The sequence below is a fragment of the Nannospalax galili genome, unplaced genomic scaffold, assembly GCF_000622305.1.
Source record: "Nannospalax galili isolate Female #2095 unplaced genomic scaffold, S.galili_v1.0 scaffold1055, whole genome shotgun sequence".
NCBI lineage: Eukaryota > Metazoa > Chordata > Mammalia > Rodentia > Spalacidae > Nannospalax > Nannospalax galili.
The window spans coordinates 769,287-790,370 of NW_008337140.1; the positions used below are offsets into that span (position 1 = coordinate 769,287).

General features: G+C 41.3%; 1 protein-coding gene across 5 annotated transcripts in view; it reads left to right on the plus strand.

Moving 5' to 3' along the window:
* Positions 1-20,365, plus strand: part of LOC103733310 (protein argonaute-1) — a 31,827-nt gene extending 11,462 nt beyond the window's left edge. For 4 of the 5 annotated variants that reach the window (XM_008832121.3, XM_029563126.1, XM_029563127.1 and 1 more), the window contains 11 exons: positions 1,075-1,194; positions 1,558-1,680; positions 1,814-1,947; positions 5,859-6,043; positions 11,989-12,148; positions 12,330-12,420; positions 14,399-14,593; positions 17,614-17,748; positions 18,341-18,442; positions 18,723-18,922; positions 19,168-20,365. In XM_008832121.3, the coding sequence (XP_008830343.1) occupies positions 1,075-1,194; positions 1,558-1,680; positions 1,814-1,947; positions 5,859-6,043; positions 11,989-12,148; positions 12,330-12,420; positions 14,399-14,593; positions 17,614-17,748; positions 18,341-18,442; positions 18,723-18,922; positions 19,168-19,276 (1,554 nt within the window). In that variant the 3' untranslated portion in view covers positions 19,277-20,365. The remainder of the gene's footprint in view (positions 1-1,074; positions 1,195-1,557; positions 1,681-1,813; positions 1,948-5,858; positions 6,044-11,988; positions 12,149-12,329; positions 12,421-14,398; positions 14,594-17,613; positions 17,749-18,340; positions 18,443-18,722; positions 18,923-19,167) is intronic. The other variant, XM_029563125.1, reaches the window with a different exon arrangement.
* Positions 20,366-21,084: the final 719 nt, after the last annotated feature.

Here is a 21,084-nt window from a genome sequence, read left to right on the forward strand (position 1 = left end):
TTATTTTGATATATCACAGTGAAAGATTTATCGTCCTCTTTTTTTTTTTTTTTTTTTTTTTTTTTTTAAAAAAAAAAAAAAAAAAAAAAAAAAAAAGAAGAGAGAGAATTGAGATGAATATTACTCATAATGTAAATTGTGTTTCCCTAGTGGGTGATATGTTCTCTTTTTTGAACAATTTTAATCCCCAAATTTGTCATGCTTTCATGTTTCATTAGATCTTTGAAATATTGCAAATAAAGAAAGGATAGTAATACTACTATTTAAGTCATGGACATTCTTTTTTAATCTCCATTGTTTTCTTTTGTGCTCAGGACAGATGAGGCAAGTAGCAGAATGTTCCCACTCTAACAAAGAACACTGCCAGCTAATAGAAATAGTGATTTCTGGGGCTGGAGATGTAGCTCAGTTGGTAGAGTGTTTGCCTAGAATGCATAAGACCCTGAATCTCATCCCCAAACACATCCCCAAATCCCCCACCCTCAAAAAAAAAAAAAAAGAAAGAAAGAAAAGAAAAGAATGATTTCTATGTTTTATGCTTCCAGGGCCATCCCGTTCCTTCTAGTGGTTGTAGGACGGACCGGCAACTTCCTACCACAATTGTCTTAGATGCAATAAAATGTGTAACTTGCTTTCCTAAGGCCAATACTTTGTATATACTATTTGTAGTTCTAATTCCAGGAGTTCATTTGTTTATATTAAGTTTTTAATATACAGAAGAGCTTTATACTTGGTCTTGGGTAAATAATAATCTATACTGTAATTTATTGAGTATTTGCAGTGTTTAGAACTGTGCTCAGCTCTTTAAGTTGCATTTTTTTGAACTTTGGACACCCTATGGGGTTGTTAATTCTCATTTAACACATAAAACGTGATCACAGATCTGCTCTGGATCCTAAACTCTTAGTCACAAAGTGTTACTGCCTTTTGTTTGTACACAAATATTTTCTTACGTATCAGATAAGACTCCAGAAGAATATAGTATACGTGGGATTCTGCAGTCTCCTTCCCCATAATTGACATAAGGATAGGCAGTACTCAAGCCATAGCTACCTGTCCTTCTCATTTCCTTAGGTCTGCAACATTGTGGCTGGGCAGCGCTGCATTAAGAAGCTAACTGACAACCAGACTTCAACCATGATAAAGGCTACAGCTAGGTCGGCCCCAGACAGACAGGAGGAGATCAGTCGTCTGGTCAGTGGAACTGCAGAGAAGTGCATGCTTATTCACTTAGCCTCTGGAGCCCTTGATAACACACATGCTTAAATGATCCAGCAAGACCTTCCATCGGGAGAGTCTAAGTCTGGATTTGTTGTCTGGTACTCCATAGGCTGCTCTTGCTTCTTGACCCTTTAGCTGCTTCTTTCTTTTTCCCTCCTATGTAACTCAGCTCCCATTTCCACTTGCACTTCGTTCATCTTCTATTTCTCCCACCCCCTTTTTAGGGCTATTTCTTGGCAGCTCAGCTTTTCTTCAGGGCTCTCTCCTTGGGACTCAGAACGTGAGCAGCACTGCTAAGCTGCTGGTCTCCTGAGATCCTCTTCTTTTGCCCTGCAGATGAAGAATGCCAGCTACAACTTAGACCCTTACATCCAGGAATTTGGAATCAAAGTGAAGGATGACATGACGGAGGTGACGGGGCGAGTGCTGCCGGCGCCCATCTTGCAGTATGGCGGCCGGGTGAGCAGGGTCAGGGCCAGACAACATCTCTGGGTCATCTAGTGGTGATTGGGTTGTATGTCTAGGAGCTTGTGCTGTCTCCTCACATGACTCTACTGAGGCTCACCTGGGCGCCCCCTCTGTCTATCCCCAGAACCGGGCCATTGCTACACCCAACCAGGGTGTCTGGGACATGCGGGGAAAACAGTTCTACAATGGGATTGAGATCAAGGTCTGGGCCATCGCCTGCTTTGCACCCCAAAAACAGTGTCGAGAAGAGGTGCTCAAGTAAGGAGGAAGGGGTATAAGGTTGGATGGGCGGGAAGGACCCCAGAGCTTCTGCTCCTCACAACCCAGGGTAGATTCATCTGTGATTTGTTCTTTCTGTTTTGATTCTGTCTACTTTGTTATTTTTCTGGCTTACATTTCTGCCTCTTCTCTTCTGTTCATCTGTGGTCAGGAGACTTCAATAGGGAGCTATGTCTATATCAGAGATGAATTTTAGGGTATGATTCTTCCAAAGGAGGCCTGAATTGTTTTATTGTTCTAAATAGTTAATAAATATCAATGGTAATAACCATAATGTTTGTGCCAACATGACACTTAAGTCCCTAATTTATGTTCTATCAGCTTCATGGTGAATAGGTGCTGATATTTGAAGAAGTTAGGGCTGAAAGTAATTAAATGACTTGTACATGTCAGGAAAGGGTCAGAGTTAAGATCAAATCAGATCTGATCTTCAAAACTTGTATTTCTAATTACAAACATTAAAAGAGCAGCTTATTTAGCTGGTCTCCTGAGTTGTCCTCACCTATACATAGTTCAGTCAGATCCAACTGACCTGAACATGAATTGTAAGGGCCTCACCATCATTTCTGAGAGGCTGGGAGTAGATAGCAGCAAGGAGGAAAATGATACTACTGAATAGCTTAGTGAAATAGGTTAGGGAATTAATGACTTGAGCAACTGAATAAAATGAAAAAAGACACTGACCCTTCCCTCAGAGCCTTTATTGTTTAAAGTTCTATTGAGATGTGTTAAAATACCATAAAATGCACATACATAGAAAGTGTGGTTTGAGGGCTGGAGAGAAGTCTCTAGAGTTAAGAGCACTCATTGCTCTTGCAGAGGACCTGGATTCAATTGCCAGCACCTACATGGTGGCTCATGACCACCTGTAACTCCTGTTCCAGGGACCCTGTGGCTTCCACTGGCTCCTTTACTCATGTGATGCATATAAACTCACACAGTCACACACACATACACATAAATAAAAGTAATAAAAATGTTTTTTAAAAAGTTATTGTCAGTTTTGACTATCTTTTTTAAGTGGTGGATCTGTAGAGACAGAATGGGGCCATTGTATTCTGGGAATGAGGGAGTCAGTGGAGCTGACCATTTTGGATGTGATAAAGATAATGGATATTTGTGCCTTGTGGGTTTAGCTGGCCTTCATGTCTTCATAAGAATTAGTTCTCTCAGCTCCTGATTGGTCCAGTCACTCAAACTCTTGTCCTCCCTTCTTCCAACCTTACACAAGATGTAACTACTACAATTGTAATTGTAGTTTTTCATCGCTAGAGTTTTTTGTTTGCTTGTTTTTTTGTTTTGGTTTTTTTTTTTTTTGTCTCCCTTCCTGGCTTCTGTAGATTTTAGCTTAGGCTAGGCTTTTCTTATATTTGGCCTGGTATTGCTGGGCTGGCCCTTAGCAATACTAAAAAGGCATCCAGCTCTGCCTCTATGCCATACATTTCATTGGTAGCTCTATCTTCTGTGCTTTCTCCTATTCCTTTGTCCTTCCCTTGTCTAATTTTTTTGGGGGAAATTAGTTATTGTGATTATTTGGGGTTCCCAAGAACTGAGAAACCTAGAATCTCTGGCTTAGAAGGGGTCAATTCATTGGTATCCTTTCTTCTCAGTGACCTTTCTATAGAGAGGATAAGAATGTGCCTTGTGTATTTGGATCAGTGATCCCTAGTTTAATGTGTGATGACAGTAGAGATTGTCAAGAGAGAATGTGCATAGGAAGTAGAAGTTGAAAATAGAACACAGAGAAACTGGAAAGTAAATGAAACAAAGTCTTGTGTCGAGAAAGGCATAGGATTTAGAGCACCAAGAAGGGCATCCTTTTCAAAGAGAAAATGGGTAAAGACAGAGGTTGCTGTGGAGTTGGAGAAATTTGGCAGCTGGAGATGGATGAAGAAGTTCTACCCTCGTAATTTTTTTTTTCTGGCTGTATCACTGCAGCTGTTTCACTTTTAGGACAGAACCTCTCAGTACTTTTTTGTGCCTAGCACTAAATAGATTCCCATGTGTAGTCTGGTAGTAGAGGGAAGAAAGGGAATGCTCATTCCTTGAAGTAAGGCCCACTGTTAATGAAATATGGTTAAAAAAAAAAATCTGGTTAGCATTTTGGTAGCTACATTGCAGTTCTATACAAAGCAGAGTAATTGAAGAAATACTGTTAGGAGTCCATCAAAGCCCTATCTCTTACTAGGTGAGACAGTGGATAGCCTGCAGTGGTTTTCCTTGAGGGCAGGGAGTTTAAGACTGTGTGTCATGCTGTAGCCCAGGCTGATCTCAAACTCACAGTAGTCCTCTCACAAGTGCTGGGATTACAGATGTATGCTACAACATCTGCATAATATAGTTTTTTATATTATTTTTTATTAGTTTTGATTTATTTATTTTTAATTTCAAATAATATGGTCTGACATGGTATGGTGGTTCATGCCTATAATCCTAGCACTCAAAAGGCAAGAAGATTTTCTCAAGTTTGAGGTCACACTGAGCTACATGTAGTGAGTTCCAGGTCAGCCAGACTTACATAGTGAAACTCAGTCTCAAAAACTCCAAAAGTAATCATAATCATAGTATAGATAATAATACAGTCTATAACCATCAATCAGTTTTGACATATTTACTTCATTCTTTAAAAAAATACTTTATATAAATCTGACATTTCTTTTTTTTTTAAAAAAAAGATTTATATTTATTTTATGTGTATGAATGTTTTGCCCGCATGTATGTAAGTGTACCACAGCTTGAGGTGCAAACAGAGGGCAGAGAGGACATTGGGTCCCCTGGAACTGGAGTTAGGGACAGTTGTTAGCTATGTGGGTGCTGGGAACTGAATCCAAGTCCTTTGCAAGAACAGCCAGTGCTCTCAACTGCTGAGCTGTCTCTCCACCTCCATGTTTTGTGTTTTTGGGCCAGGGTCTCAAAATGCAGCCCTAGCTGGCTTGGAACTTGCTGTGTAGACCAGGCTAGCCTCAAACTCACAGAGACCCTCCTGCCTGTAACCCCTAAGAGCTGAGATTAAAGGCATGCACCACCACAAGCCTGGCCTATTTGTTTGCCTGTTTGTTTTTGAGATAGGGTCTCCCTGTACATCCCAGCTGGCCTGGAACTTAGCCTGGAACTTACCAGGCTGGCCTTGATCTCACAGAAATCTCCCTGCCTCTGCCTCCCAAGTGCTGGAATTAAAGGTGTGTGCCACTATATAATTTTTAAATATTCACTTCTGTTTTCTATTTGTACATTATTGCTTTTATTAATTAATTATTTTTGCAGTGTTGGGTGGACCTAGGACCTTGTACATGCTAGATAAATATTCTACCACTGATTGCTTTTAATTTAAACACGAGATTTTCACAAATTAAAGTGCTTGCTACCCAACTTCAATGACATTTTTTTTTAATATATTTAGGTAGTTTGATTATTTTTCTCTATTGCATTTACCCTTGCTACCAACTCCATTTCCTTTCCCAGTATAAAACCCTAAAGCCAGAAGAAAGAAATGAGCTCATTTCTACTGAGCATCATCTGTTTCTCCATCACTTTTAAAACCTCATTTACTTTAAGCACAAAAGCCTTATAGGCATCTGTTAATTTCTTTGGGCATGCAATGAAGCACAGGTATCCACAGGTCCTACTCAAATGGAGAAGTGAGAACCCTGGGAATTCCCACCAGTCCCTTGTCTGTGCCCTCTCAACTCCCTTAGTGTTCACTCTAGTTGAACACAGCAAGCTCTGTCTTGTTTTACTCTACTATAAATGTAGTTTTTACACTAGCAGTAATTGGGTCATTTGTGTAGGATGTCTCAGTGCCTATCATAGTGCTCAAACACCCAAGATGGAGGTACTCGGGCATTCATTGGGACTTACTGCTTCCTATCATGACCATGTTTGTGCTACAGGAACTTCACAGACCAGCTACGGAAGATTTCCAAGGATGCAGGGATGCCCATCCAAGGTCAGCCTTGTTTCTGCAAATACGCACAGGGGGCAGACAGCGTGGAGCCCATGTTCCGGCATCTGAAGAACACCTACTCAGGGCTGCAGCTCATTATCGTTATCCTGCCAGGGAAGACGCCAGTGTATGGTACAGTTGTCTTGGGACAGTGATATGATGATACGACTTGAGCTCTCTGGGACTTCTAGGGAGGAATCAATGGAGAATCTTGGCTTTGGCAAGAGATGTTCATTAATGCCAGTGCTTTTCTATAAACCAGAGAACTATCACCCTGCATGAGCTGTTGAGTCATTCCATATTTCACTTCCTGACTATACTGCTTCACAGTGACATTTTGTAGGAGCCTCTGTGTGCAGGTCTTCCTGCCAGACAGAGAGCTGGACACAGAGTGGGTCAGACCAGGTTCCTATCATTGGGAGTATGTTATTTATTAGGAAGTTATGCGGCTCAAGCTAAATATGTGGTGATTCTACTATTTGTCGCCTAGTGATGACTTGGACTTTCTGAGAAGTTTCGCTTTTTCCTCTGCTTTTATTATGTGAATGACTGAATAGTCTTTTATTCCATTTTCCTGCCCTCATCTCCATCTGCTTAAAGATGTACTTTTTCTTCCTTCAGTCCTCTATGGGTTTGTTTTTTTTTTTTAAGTTTGGGGTTTTTTTTTGTTTGTTTGTTTGGTTTGGTTTATTTGTTTGTTTGTTTGTTTGAGACAGGGTCTTCCTATAGCCCCAGCTAGCCTGGAACTCTCTGTGTAGTCCAGGCTGACCACAACCTCACAGAATTCCACCTGCCTCTTCCTCCAAGTGCCAGGATTAAAGGCGTGCATATCTAGCTGTTCCTCTATGTTTCTGTTCTCATCTGGTCTTGATGCTTTTGGGACTTCCTACCTCTCAACCGTTAAACACCTTCTGAGTAATTCTCCAGTTTTGTGATGTCTTTAGCTTTTTTCTTACTGTTTTTCTTCGTTGAACAAGTTCTTTATATTCTGCATGTACCCTTCTCCGATAGCACATGCTACCCTTAGACTCTCCCTGTTTTGTCTACTTTTCTCCTCATGAGCTCTGGAATTGAGGGCCTATCTCAGTTCTCTTCCTCCTTGGTTTCTGACCCGTGTCCTCTTTCTGTTTTTGTCTTCTATTAATATTCTCACTCATTTCAGTTGCTTTGGCCATTACCTGTTACTATAAGTTATATTACCATGATCTCAGAACTGGTCCTTGAACTCCCTGCAATTCCTGTTTGTCCGTTTGTCCTTTCTTCCTTTTTTTTTCAAGTTTATTAATTACCTATTCTAACCTCTCTTCTCAAATATTTCTCTGAAAAAAATTTAAAACTGTGTGTGTATGTGTGTTGTGTGTGTGTGTGTATGTATGTATGTATGTGTCTGCATACATGCATGCCACAGGACATGTGTGGGACTTGTGGGAGTCAGTTCTCTTTTCTACCATATATGAGTTCCAGAGATTGAACTCAGGCTGGCAGGCTTTGTGGTAAGCATCTTTATCCACTGAGCCATCACACACACACACATACACACTCTCTCTCTCTCTCTCTCTCTCTCTCTCTCTCTCTCTCTGTCTCTGCTGAACATCTCACTAGCCCCTCAAATCTTTCTTGAATAGATTAATAGATAAGACCTCTTTTTTTTATTGTTAGAAAATATGTTTTTAATTACTGTGGCAGTGACTTGTCAACCTGTTTAGAAATGAGTAGAATTTTAAATACAGTTTTATTTGTGAAAGGCAAATATTATGTAAGGAAAATTTCCAGCTTTCAAATCAATTTTTATGTTCTTTACATCAAGCCTAATAGAATCTACAGATTCCTTCTTGCCCCCTCTTAAACCTTAAAAGAGAAATACCATAGATAAGACCTCTTTTTTAAAAGATTTAAAAATAATTTATTTTATGTGAATGAGTGTTTTGCCTTCATGTATGGAAATGTATCCTCACTATGCAATGCTTGTGGAAGTCAGAAGAGGGTGGAGATACAGATGGTTGTTACTTGCCATGGGGGTACTAGTAAATGAACCCATGTCCTCTGTAAGAGCAGCCAGTGCTTTTAACTACTGAGCCATCTCTCTAGCCCTAAGATTTTTTTTTTTTTTAATCTATCCCTCCCCCCCAAAAAAACCAAAAAACTAAAAAAAACCTCCAAAACTTCAGTGGTCCTCATTCACTACTGCATAAAAGTTTTCAGGGCTTGATCTTGGTTTAACTTTTTCAGCCCTATCCTGGATTGCTCTCTTGACAAATCTATTAGAAAAATCACTGGTTTTGAAATTAGAATTGAATCCCAGTCCTGACTCTACCAGTCAACTGACTTAGATAATCTACCTAACTTCTCTGTGCTTCATGAGTTGATTACTTTGCAGCACCTAGTAGAGTCTGTGGGAATCATAGACTCTTCAATGCTCATCCTGTGTCTGAGTTTTCCACTCTCTGGCTTTGTTTTGCTCACATCATTTTCTCTTTGCCTGGACTATTGGAATACTTATTTTGTCTGTCTTATCCTTAAACTTTTCTTTACCTTTCAAAACTCAGCTTAAATTATACTCATTTCTCATTCTTATCGTTTCATCTAGAGGGTAAATGTCTCTTTTAAAAAATTATTTTAGGGCTAGAGAAATGGCTCAGAGGTTAAGAACACTGGTTGTTCTTGCAGAAGACTGGGGTTCGAATCCCAGCACCCACATGGCATCTAATAACCATCCGTAACTCCAGTTCCAGGGGATACGATGGCCTCTTCTGTCCTTGGCAGGCATCGCACAACATGGGTACACTTACCTACATGCAGGCAATACACTCATACACATAACAATAAAAATTATTTTAATTATATATAGGTGGGTATGTCTCTCTGTGGGTATATGCACATATGTACAGGTGCCAGTGAAAGTCCAGAAGAGGGCATTGAATCTCCTGGAGCTGGAGTTACAGGTAGTTGTAAGATGCCTGATGTGGGTACTGGGAATTGAACTGTGATCCTTTGAAAGAGCAGCCAGTACACATTCCTTTTTTTTTTTTTTTAATATTTATTATTTTTATTTTATGTGTATGAGTGTATTGTCTGCATGTATGTGAGTGCACCTGTGTTGTGCAGTGCCTTGGAGATCAGAAAAGAGCTTCGGATTCCCCTGGAACTGGAGTTAAGGATGGCTCGTAGATGCCATGTGGGTGCTGGGAATCAAACCCGAGTCCTCTGCAAGAGCAGTCAGTACTCTTAACCACTGAGCCATCTCTCCAGCCCCAGTGTGTCTGTTTTGGATTCCATTAGTTTATTAGGCTTCTGATCAGGTGTTGCCTTGGTTGATTTTATTTTGAACATGAAGTAGATCTAACTCTACTCTGAAGCCTTCTCTGTACATACACACCTAAAGTAGAATTATCCACTAATAATGATACTCAATAATTCCTTATGGAGGGAAGTTGGTTGATCTCTAATCTGTGTCTCTCTTGGGCTTTGAATTGATGATGCTTGTGTAGAAGATAAAGAGCCTGTTTTAGGAGAATTGCTTTAAGTAGGTATCTTAGTTACTTTCTATTACTGTGAAACACTCTGACCAAAACCAATTTGGGGAAACAAGGGTTTGTTGCATTTTATACTTCCAAGTGAGAGTCTATCCTAGAGGGAAGTTAGGTAGGAAACTGGAGGTAGGAACTGAAACAGAGGCCATGGAGGAATGCTGCTTACTGACTTCCTCCTCTGGCCTGTGCTCAGCCTGCTTTCTTATACAACCCAGGCCACCTGCCCTGGACTGACATCACCCATGGTGGACTGGGTCCTCCCCCATCATCCAGCAATTCCTCACAGACATGCTTGCTGGCCAATCTGATAAGGAAATTCCCTAGTTGCGTTCCCTCTCCCAGGTGTGTGAAGTTGATCGTGGAAGCCAACCATAAAGGTATCCATGCTCTGCTTCCTTTCACTAAAAGGAGAATCTAATGTTCTGGCTTATGTTAGGAATATAGTACATCCTACTGAGGAAGGTAGTAGCACTTAGTTTTTCTTCCCTGTGCTCAATAATGTTTCTCTTCAGAGCTTCAAACCTTTATTAAAACATTGGATTTGTTTCATTTACATTTAGTTCCTTGGTTGTACCACGTGGACGGTATGGCCATTTGCCTAGAATTAAGCCAACAAACAAGAAAAGCAGTAAGATTCTTCTAAAGACCCTTTTACCTCCCTTCCTGCAAGGCTAGGTAAAATAATACTATCCCTTGATGTTCAGATCAAGGTCCTGTGTTGCTGTGGTTGTTGTGAAAACATTAGCTACCACATTTGCTCAGTTCTGATTCAGTATCACACATTCCCATCTTTAGTATATTTGGCTCTTTTCTCTCCACTAAATTGTTTTACTATTGGTTTTGTTAAAAACATAAACTTTCTGCCAACACACTCCTGTAGTCCTAGCACTTGGGAAGCAGAGACAGGCATAACTCTGTTAGTTTGAGGCCAGTCTGATCTACATATTTCTGGGGCAATAGGGAGACCCTGTTTCCAAAAGACAAAAAAAAAAGAACAAAGTAAACATCAATTTACAATGCATAAACAGATAACTTAAGTATTCACTCAGTTCATTGATTTCTCACAAAATACCTAGCAGAATATTACTGTTGTCCAGGCTCCATCATCATACCCCACCTCCTTCAGTGGTGACCACTGCTCTCAATTTCTAACACTAATTTCTAACACTAATTTTGCCTGTTTGGGACTTTATGTACTGGAATTTTATTGTATGTATTTTTTTATGTGTCTGTCTTCTTCACTGAACATTATTACGATTCATCCATGTTGTATATAGTTAGAATTTCTTATGGGTTTCTATTTTATGAATATAATGTATTTTATACTTAGCATTATTCTACTGTTAATGCACATATTTGGGTTGTTCCAGTTTCTGACTATTATAAATAGTGCTTGTATGTATCTTTTGAGCATATGTATCTATTTGTGTACATTTTATATCTAGGAATGGATTTTAAGTATCAGCTCTTACTGGCCCCCTCAGCATTTGGCACTTCTAGATGCTTTGTATCTTTACCAGTGTTCTTTTTTCATTTTCACCATTCTTATATGTTTCATGATATTGCCTTGTGCTTTTAATTTGATTCTCTGATACAAAGTATCTTTTATGCTTGACTGGCCTCTTTTGTAAAGTGCCTATTCAAGTTTTTGACCTTTTAAATTTACTTAACTGCTTTTTGCTTATTGATTTATAGATCTTCATAATTCTTTTGTGTTTTTGTTGTTTGTTTGCTTGTTTGAGAAAGGGTCTCACTGGGAAGCCCTGACTGACCTGGAACTCACTTTGTAGACCAGATTTGACCTCAAACTCAGAGATCAATTTGCCTCTGCTTCCCAAGTGCAAGCATGTGCCCAGCTTCTAATTCCTTTGTTGAATATGTATGTGTATCACACACATTTTTTTTTTTTTTGCTCTGTGGCGTGCCTTTTTACTTTTTTCTTTATTATTTTATTTTGTTGAAACTACCAACTTGCAATTCCTCTGCCTTAGCCTTCTGTTAGGATTACAAATCCTAACCATGTCCATCCTTATTTATTCTCTAGGTCAGCCTAATGATCACATTATTTTCCTCTTACAACACGGTCTCCTTGATCTCCTTTTGAGTTAATGGACTGTCAATTTCTCAAAAATATTTTACTGTCTCCTAGTAGAATGCCTAATTTTCTTTCCTTCCTTCCTTCTTCCCTTCCTTCCTCACACTTGCTATGTAATTCATGGTGGCATTAAAATCATGTTTTTCCTACCTAAGTCTCCCAAGTGCTGAGATAGGTGTGAACCATCATGTCTGGCCCATGGTACATTTTTGTATGCTTGCCCTCTGCCTATAATGCCTTCTTTGAAACCCCTCCTCTCCAGATTTTAGTTCAGTTATTATATACCCAAAAGTTAGTCACTAGATAGTCAGCACTGTAAGAGCTGGGACCAGGGAATCTTATGTTTCAAGCAGTCATCATTGTGTGCCCTTGAACTTTATATACTGTCTGACGTCTAGTACACATTCTGCAATTTGGTCAAATACGGTAATCAGTTTTCTCCCTGCCCATAGCTGAAGTGAAACGTGTTGGAGATACCCTCTTGGGAATGGCAACACAGTGTGTGCAGGTGAAGAATGTGGTCAAGACATCACCTCAGACTCTGTCCAACCTCTGCCTCAAGATCAATGTCAAACTTGGTGGCATTAACAACATCCTAGTCCCACACCAGCGGTATGAGCTCTGTTGTTCACTTGCTCTTGTCAAGGTAACCTGCTGGGGATTGATGAAGAGACAGCACCCTTTCCAGGCAGAGTGAATCAGACATAAGAGGGAGAAGACCAGAGTGGGTTCTGGATGGTGCCAGGCAGAGGAGACCCAATTCCTCACCATTTTGTTTTTCTTCCTTGCTCAGCTCTGCTGTTTTTCAACAGCCAGTGATATTCCTGGGAGCAGATGTTACACATCCCCCAGCCGGGGATGGGAAAAAACCTTCTATCACAGCAGTAAGTAATTCCTCTTAACCTTGAGTCCTCAAGGCTGCACAGGAGTTCCTTCCCTAAGTCCTGCTCTTTTAGTTCACCTTCCCCATCATCCACAAACCTAGCTCTGTATGGTATTTTGGAGAGGAGGAGTGGTGAGAGTTTCAACTTTCTTAATTTCTATTTCTTCAATCCTCACATTTATCTTGACAGACTGGTCTTATTTGTAAGTATAGGCAAACACTCTGACAACCTTATTCTGGTTTTCATTTTGGCTGCCCCTCCTGGGCCATGGTCATTGTTCCATAGCCTGTAAGAACATGGTCACCATGGTCATGGACCTGGGTAGAATAACACTTGGATAGAAAAAGGCATAAACTTGGCCTGGATGAGGTTACTGTTTGACTTTTGGGGGAGAGGGTACCCCTTCTCTTTATTTAAAAAAAATTTGTGGGCGCTGGAGAGATGTCTGAGTGGTTAAGAGCACTGACTGCTCTTGCAGAGGACCTGGGTTCGATTCCCAGCACCCACATTGCAGCCAACAACTGTCCATAAGTCCAGTTCCAGGGGATCCAATGCCCTCTTCTAACCTCTGTGAACATTGCACAACACAGGTACACTTACATACATGTAGGCAATACACTCATACAATATAAAATAAAAATAATAAAATGTTAAAAAAATTTTTGTGATATTGGGAATTGAACTCAGGCTCCTAGAGCATGCTAGACACACATTTTTTTTTTCCATATTGCTATATATACAGCCTTTGATTTTTTTTTTTTTTTAATTTTTTTAAATCTTTTTGAGACAGGGTCTCCCTGTAGCCCCAGCTGGCCTAGAAGTCACTATGTAGACCAGGCTGACCTTGAACTCACAGAGATCCGCTGGCCTCTGTCTCCCTGAGTGCTGGGAGCAAAGGCGTGCACCCCACACCCAGCTGATTTTTTTTTTTTTTTTTTTTTTTTTTTGTGACTTGACTGTGAAGCATTAGGGATTTACAAATCAAAACAATAAGAAAATACCCTCATACCTGTTAAGATGTGTATTATTAAAAAAAATTACAAGATACTAAGTATTGGTGAGGATATGGGGAAAAGGGAACTCTTGTACACTAGTGATAGCACAAGTAGATTGATCTAGCCATTATGACAAACAGACTGGATATTCCTACCACACAGGCTTGTGGAAGAAGGGCACAGTTGTGTCTTACAGTGGTGGTGTTAGCACATGGTTATATTTGAAGATGTCCATAGCAGAACCATGGAGAAAAAAGCTTACACACCTGAAAGTAGCATCAATACCTGGGGGCCAACAACATGAAGGAACACAGAGATTTTACACCTTACATGTTTCATCTATGTAAAAGAGAAATTTATTGCAAAGAGTTCCACAGGAGGATTTATGGTCCTAATTTAAGGTATCTAGGGCATTTAATTTTTTTCCTCCTTTTATGCTGAGAACCAAACCCAGAGTCTTGTGTATGCTAAGAAAGCATTCTATTACTGAACTAAATAGTCCTAGCCCCTAGGGCACTTAATATGAAATGAATAAGAAAGAGAGGAAAAAAAGTATGGTGGTGTATACCTTTAAGGGAGGCAGAGGCAGGCGGAGCTCTGTGTTCAAAATCAGCCTAGTCTACTTAGTGAGTTCCAGGCCAGCTGGGCTACAGGGAGACCCTGTCTCACAAAAAAAAAAAGACAAAAAAAAAAAAAAAAAAGAGAAAAATAATATAAAATGTACCCACATGAATATAGATCCAGAGTTCAAGGTCATCCTCAGTAGTGCTAGGTCTTCATGTGGCTTCAGAAGGCTGCTAGGCTAGGCCTTGTTTAGGTGTTTCATATGTACTACAAGGACACTGAAAACAAATGTTCTTATCAGATACATTAAATAAATTCTGTTTGCATGGTAGAATGCATGCAAAGTCTTTCCCTAAATCCACAGTCTCACGCAGGAGATGGTGATATTCTGGATGCTGATTTCTTTCTCATTGTTTCAGGTGGTAGGCAGCATGGATGCCCACCCCAGCCGATACTGTGCTACTGTGCGGGTACAGCGACCACGGCAGGAGATCATTGAAGACTTGTCCTATATGGTGCGTGAATTGCTCATCCAGTTCTATAAATCTACCCGCTTCAAGCCTACCCGAATCATCTTCTACCGAGATGGGGTTCCTGAAGGCCAGCTTCCACAGGTAAAGTTCTCAATAGGTAGAAGATTGTTCGTGTTGAGGCCAGAGGACTACTTTTTCAAACCTACTGGCACTGGAAAGTGTGTCACTTCTTAGGAATCTTTATTAGGTGAGGTAGTCTTGGGGTCATGGACCACAGTTGAAGAGTAGCTATCTATAGACCTTTCTTCGTTTTTAAAATATTTTTATTTTTGTATGTGTATGAGTGTATTGCCTTCATGTATGTAGGTGCACCTGTGTCGTGCAATGCCCATGGAGGTCAGAAGAGGGCATTGGGTTCCCCTGGAACTGGAGTTACAGACAACTGTCAGCCGCCATGTAGGTGCTGGGAATTGATCTCCAGTTCTCTGAAAGAGCAGCCAGTGCTCTTAACCACTGAGCCACCTCTCCAGCCCTCCAGACCTTTCTTATAACAGAAGGTCCTTGCTGCCTTCTGGTAGTTGGTGTTGAAGACTATTTAGACAAGTGGGCCAGTGTGTGTGTGTGTCTGTGTCTGTGTCTGTGTCTGTGTCTGTGTCTATGTGATTTGGGTTTTGTTTTTTGAGACAAGTTCTTACTATGTAGCCCCAGGTGATCTGGAGCTGGTTATGTACACCAGGTGGGGCTCACAAAGGTCCTCCTGCCTCTGCCTCCCCAGTGCTGGAATTAAAGGCATGTGCTTCTACACTTGGCTAGACCAATGATTCTTTTTTTTTTTCTTTCTTTTTTTTTGGTCTTTTTGAGACAGGGTCTTCCTGTAGCCCCAGCTGTCCTGAAACTCACTATGTAGACCAGGCTGGCCTTGAACTCACAGAGATCCGCCTACCTTTGATCCCTGAGTGCTGGGATTAAAGGTGTGTACCACCATGCCTGTCGAATAATGATTCTTAAATGCTGGCAAATGTGAAAGTCACCTAGAAAGCTTGTTAAGTTATAGAGTTATAATTAACATTAAGAGTTCTGTTTCAATGAGTCTGGGATACAGTACTAGAATTTGCAATTCTGACAAATACCTAGATGATGCTGATAGTCCAGAGACCACATCTTGAGCCATAACTATTCGTCTGCCTTCATGATGTTCTTCTTATTCATTCTCCCTGACAAGCTTTCATTTCATGTTTTTTAGACTAGTGTACTGAACTGTTCTCCTTCACTGCCTTTTAATAGTATTATGACTATTGTTTATTGAGCATGTATTTTGTACCATGAGCTATACTAAACACTTCATGGATATTCTAGTTAATGCTGACATTAATGAAATAAATGCTTATTCCCATTTGACAAATGAGGAAACCAAGGTTTTGAAATGTTAAATGATTTTTCATCATCACACAAACAAGTGGTGAAACTGAGAGTCAGTCTGTAGACTTTCTTAAATACTATATTCAGTTTCTTCTAAGTCGTCCACTATTTCTTAAAATACCTGACACGTATATCACTTCTCTCTTCAGAAATGCCTGGTTTCACAGTCTTGTGTTCAGATTCAATTCTTCCAGGCATGGTGGCATGCACTCTTAATCCCAGCACTCCAGAGGCAGAGGCAAGCAGATCTCTATGAATTCGAGGCTAGCCTGGTCTACATAGTGAGTTCCAGGGTAGCCAGGGTTACATACTGAGACCCTGTCTTTAAAAAACAAAAATAAACCGGGCGTGGTGGCCCATGCCTTTAATCCCAGTACAGGGAGACCCTGTCTCAAAAAGACCAAAAAAAAACAAAAAGAAGAGTCAGGCATGGTGGCACATGCCTTTAATCTCAGCACTCAGGGAGGCAGAGGCAGGCAGATCTCTGTGAGTTCAAGGCCAGCCTGGTCTACAGAGTGACTTCTAGGCCAGCTGGGGCTACAGAGAGATCCTGTCTCAAAAAGACAAAAAGACAAAAAAAAAAAACCAAGGTATTAAGCTCCACTGTTTTCTGTGTTTCACTTAATTATCAGTCTGAGTCTTCAAACTGGCTTTCTGAGATATTTCTTATTAGTAAATTTAATAGATGTTATAAAAATGAGACTTAGAGGGGGCTGGAGAAATGGCTCAGTGGTTAAGAACACTGGTTGTTCTTGCAGAAGACCTGGGTTCGAATCCCAGCACCCACATGGCAGCTAACAACTGTACGTAACTCCAATCCCAGGGGATCCAACAGCCTCTTCTGAGCTCCATGGGCATTGCACGTCATGGGTGCACTTACCTACATGCAGGCAATACGTGCATACACATAAAAATAATAAATTAAATTTTTTTTTAAAAAATGAGACTTAGAGATGTTAAGTAGTTGAAGTTAATACAACTATACAAAGCTTGGGTGTAAGCCTAATTCTAGTTGATTGAAAGTTCATCATTTTCTGCCATAAAAAAATAAATAACATGTTTCTTCTTGAAGCCCAAGCTGGCTTCAAATTTGTGACTCTTCTCCTTTACTTCCTAAGTGCTGGCGTTGCGGGTGTATGCCATTACATCCGGTTTACACAGTGTTTTGTTTTGTTTTGTTTTTCTGTCAGGGAGGTGCTCCTTGGGCTTGAGCCCAAGGCCTTCTGCATACAAAACACATGCTTTGCCATTAAGCCCCTACCCTACAATTTTGACTTTTTCTGTATCTACTGTCTGTGATTATTGGCTTGCTTCTCTGTTTTCTTATTATCCTGATGACATTTTTTGTTTTGTTTTGTCATATTGATTCATCTCCATCTGCTCTCTAGTGTTTCAACCTGTCTGCTCTTAGAACTCTTGATCTTAAAATTGACTTGACTTTGGACATTGTGATTTATAGTGTTTTCTCTATAACTTTTGGTTCTGTGTCTTAATGTGAGGTCTCTTTATGCATGGGGACCAGGTGGGCACTGTCTTTTATTGCCAAGTCTCCTAGCCAAGGTTTTCTAGGAACATATTAGGTGAACTTAGTATACAAACCTGTCATCTCTAATTGTTGAGTATAAGCTTAGAAGGCTTATGTACAAAAAGCCATATGCAAGTAGTAATATTTTTAGTTCAGTAAGGTCTTTGAACTCATGAGGAACTGTGTGTCTTTTTCTCCTTCCTGTCCCTTTGCCTAGATCCTTCACTATGAGCTGCTTGCCATTCGAGATGCCTGTATCAAACTGGAAAAGGACTATCAGCCTGGGATCACTTATATTGTGGTGCAGAAACGCCATCACACCCGCCTTTTTTGTGCCGATAAGAATGAGCGAGTGAGTGAGGAAATGTTGAGGCTACCAGTTCCCTTACCCTGACTCCTTTATCTTGATAGAGAAGAAGTCTTGATATAAAATCTGAGAATTTAGTTATTTTCCTGTGTGTCTTCCCTGGCTCCTTTCTTCCCCCAGCTCTGTTGCCTGTCTCCTGCCACTTCCTTCCCTTAGTGCCCCTATCTCCCCTTGTTCCCTTATACTTCCTCTCCTCCTCCTAGCTCCCTGGCCTAGACCCCATATATAGACCAGCTCCCAGAGAAGGGAAAGGGAACTACCATTTATTGAACTTCTTCTATGTGCCAGACACTGTTCAAGGCGTCTTCCTCACAGCAACCCTGTGAGGTAGGTACCATTATTATCTCCATTTAACCTCAAAAAGGTTAAATGACTTGCTAAGATTACACAGCTAGTCAATGCCCAAACCAGGATATGAATACCTGACCTTAGTAGCCTATTCAAGACCCCATCCTCTCTGAGAATAGAAACATGTCTCTGTTCTTAGAATTCTGGTAGAGTAAGAGCAGAATTCAGCAAAGGTCCTAGTTAGAGCCAGGCAGGTCTTGGGATCTTGGTTGTGTTTGTCTTCATACAGATTGGAAAGAGTGGTAACATCCCAGCCGGGACCACTGTGGACACCAACATCACCCACCCATTTGAGTTTGACTTCTATCTGTGCAGCCATGCAGGCATCCAGGTAGCTTGGCCATGTCCTGGGATTTTTATTGGGTCAAGGATCTACAATGTTAGTTGTCACTGACTAGTTTTCAAATCAGGACTGCTCTGTTAAAAAGTCCCAAGTACACTTGTGGGTTGCCCCTAGGAAGGGTACTTGATGATATTTGTGATCTTCTGTCTGCCTATTCATTGAGGGGTGGGACTGGTCATCCAACCTAGGTGTATTCTTAATACTAATCTTCTTCATCAGCAGCCATTCCTCTGCTCAACCAGGGACTCTTACCTTTTTCTCTTTCTAGGGCACCAGCCGACCATCCCATTACTATGTCCTTTGGGATGACAACCGTTTCACAGCAGATGAACTCCAGATCTTGACATACCAGCTGTGCCACACTTATGTGCGATGCACACGTTCCGTCTCTATCCCAGCACCTGCCTATTATGCTCGTTTGGTGGCTTTCCGGGCACGGTACCACCTAGTAGACAAGGAGCATGACAGGTAAGGCCTACAGTCTGGCTACTACTTTTTTGCTTTTATCTCTTGTACTGCACCCTTTCAGCTTTCCTTTGGTAGAGGGAAGTGGTTGTTATCCAGTTTAGTGTATTTGGGCTCCTCTGCCCAAATCTGGGCTGGGATTTTTTTCTTAATGTGATTTGGGAATTGGCACTGCAGGGATAATGGGTGAGAGAATTAGCAGCCACTCAGTTCACAAGAAGGACTTTTTAAATTTTTTTCCTTTTCAGTGGAGAGGGGAGCCACATATCGGGACAGAGCAATGGGCGGGACCCCCAGGCCCTGGCCAAAGCTGTGCAGGTTCACCAGGATACTCTACGCACCATGTACTTTGCTTGAAGGCAGAACGCTGTTACCTCACTGGATAAAAGAAAGCTTTCCAAGCCCCAGGAGCTGTACCGCCCAAATCCAGAGGAAGCAAGGAAGAGGGAGGTGGGGTAGGGAGGAGTGCAGGAGGCCTTGTTTCTGTCTTACAGAGGGGGGGAAACAGGGCCGGCAAGACAGACCATCAGCCAGAAATCTCTGATAGCAACCTCATGTTCTCCACTCCTCTCCCCATCTTGTCACATCTGGCTCTGATCCCACTGGACCAAGAGGGGCAGCACTAGTGCCCACCATATACACAGGTGTTTCATGTGACTCACAGTGCTAAAGACTCATGCTTGACAGCTTGGTAAGGTCAGCTCTGCAGTCCTGCGGTCGATCAAAAGCTGGTAGGTTTGGGTTTGATATTTTAGATGGGAAAGTGAGGGGCTTAAAAATGTGGGTGGGATAAGGGAAGAAATTTTTAGGAGCCTTAATCTGAAAAGGTCTAGATTTGTTTAAAAAGAAAAATGAAAACAGACCCAGATCAATATTTTAGGATACTAGATGTTTTCATGGGTTCAGAATCCAGTTTGTAGGAAGATTTTTAATGCTATGGTTTTGGCTGCTCCTCCTCAGCTGCCATCTACCCTGCCACCCCCTTATTCCTTTCTCTATATTTTCCTACCCCACCTTACACTTCTTCCCTGACAGACATCCAGCCCCCTAGTAACACTTAAGGCACTATGGCACTTAGCTCTGAAGTGACACGACCCTGTCTTCCTTCCGCCTACTGGTGGGTAACCAGTGCCTTCCCTGTAATGGTAATGCTGCAGAACTGCAACCTTTTGTACTTTTCTTTGTGGGATGGGGTGGGGTGGGAGGGGAGGTTGGGAGGGAAGAAATATCCCAACTCCAACAAACCTCCAGCCAGAATGCCAGCTATTTTTCATTTGAAGGAATTAACTTCCATATTCATTGAGCTTTTAAAAAGATCACAACCTCAAGATGGTTAAATTCCATTGACATTTGCACTTTCAGACATGACAAGTCTCTGAGCTGCTGAGATGACTGGCCCTTGGCCTTTCCACTTTAGCCTCCTCTTTTCCCTAACCCCCCAGCCCCCACCCCTGCGCCCCCCCATCCCACCCCCACCCTGCATCCCACACCCCCTCCCCACTGCCAGGTCTAGAGTTACTGTCATAGCATTTCTCATTTTTGACTTCTTTTTAACCCCTGATGGTCAAGTCTCTTATGTTTCAACATTTCTTAACTGGGGTGTCTTATAACAGAAGATCTTTAGGACTAAAATACGAAAACAGAAAACTAAATGTTATTTTTATACCATAACTTGAGTCTATTGCCAAAATCTGGAAATGCCTCCCATGCTGGATGAGTCTATATCCCAGAAACATTGAGCCATCAGAAGGAACTGTGTACCTGACTTGTTCTCTGGCCTGGCTAAGTAGTGGGTGGTTATATCCCCAAGGTGGGGCTTAGTCTCTGTCCTTCCTCTGTGCAGATAATACCTTTTTCTTGCTACAAGCTCCCACCACTGCACTATCCTGTACTCTTTTCTTGCAAGTGCATCTTCCCTTTCTCTGGACTGGACTGTCCTTTGATCCTTTGACTCACTCACATTCTAGCACGTCCTATGGACAGGCTGGAGAATTTTGCTGCTCCCTATTGCTTCTGTTTACACAAATGAATTTTTCCTGGTTTCCCACTAGGGCATGTGAGTGGGTGGCATGGGCTTTTTTTTTTTTTTTTTTTTTTTCCTTGAGAAAATGGGGTTCAGCTGTTTTGCAAGACTGGAAAAGAAGGGGGCTCTAGCTTTGTCCTTG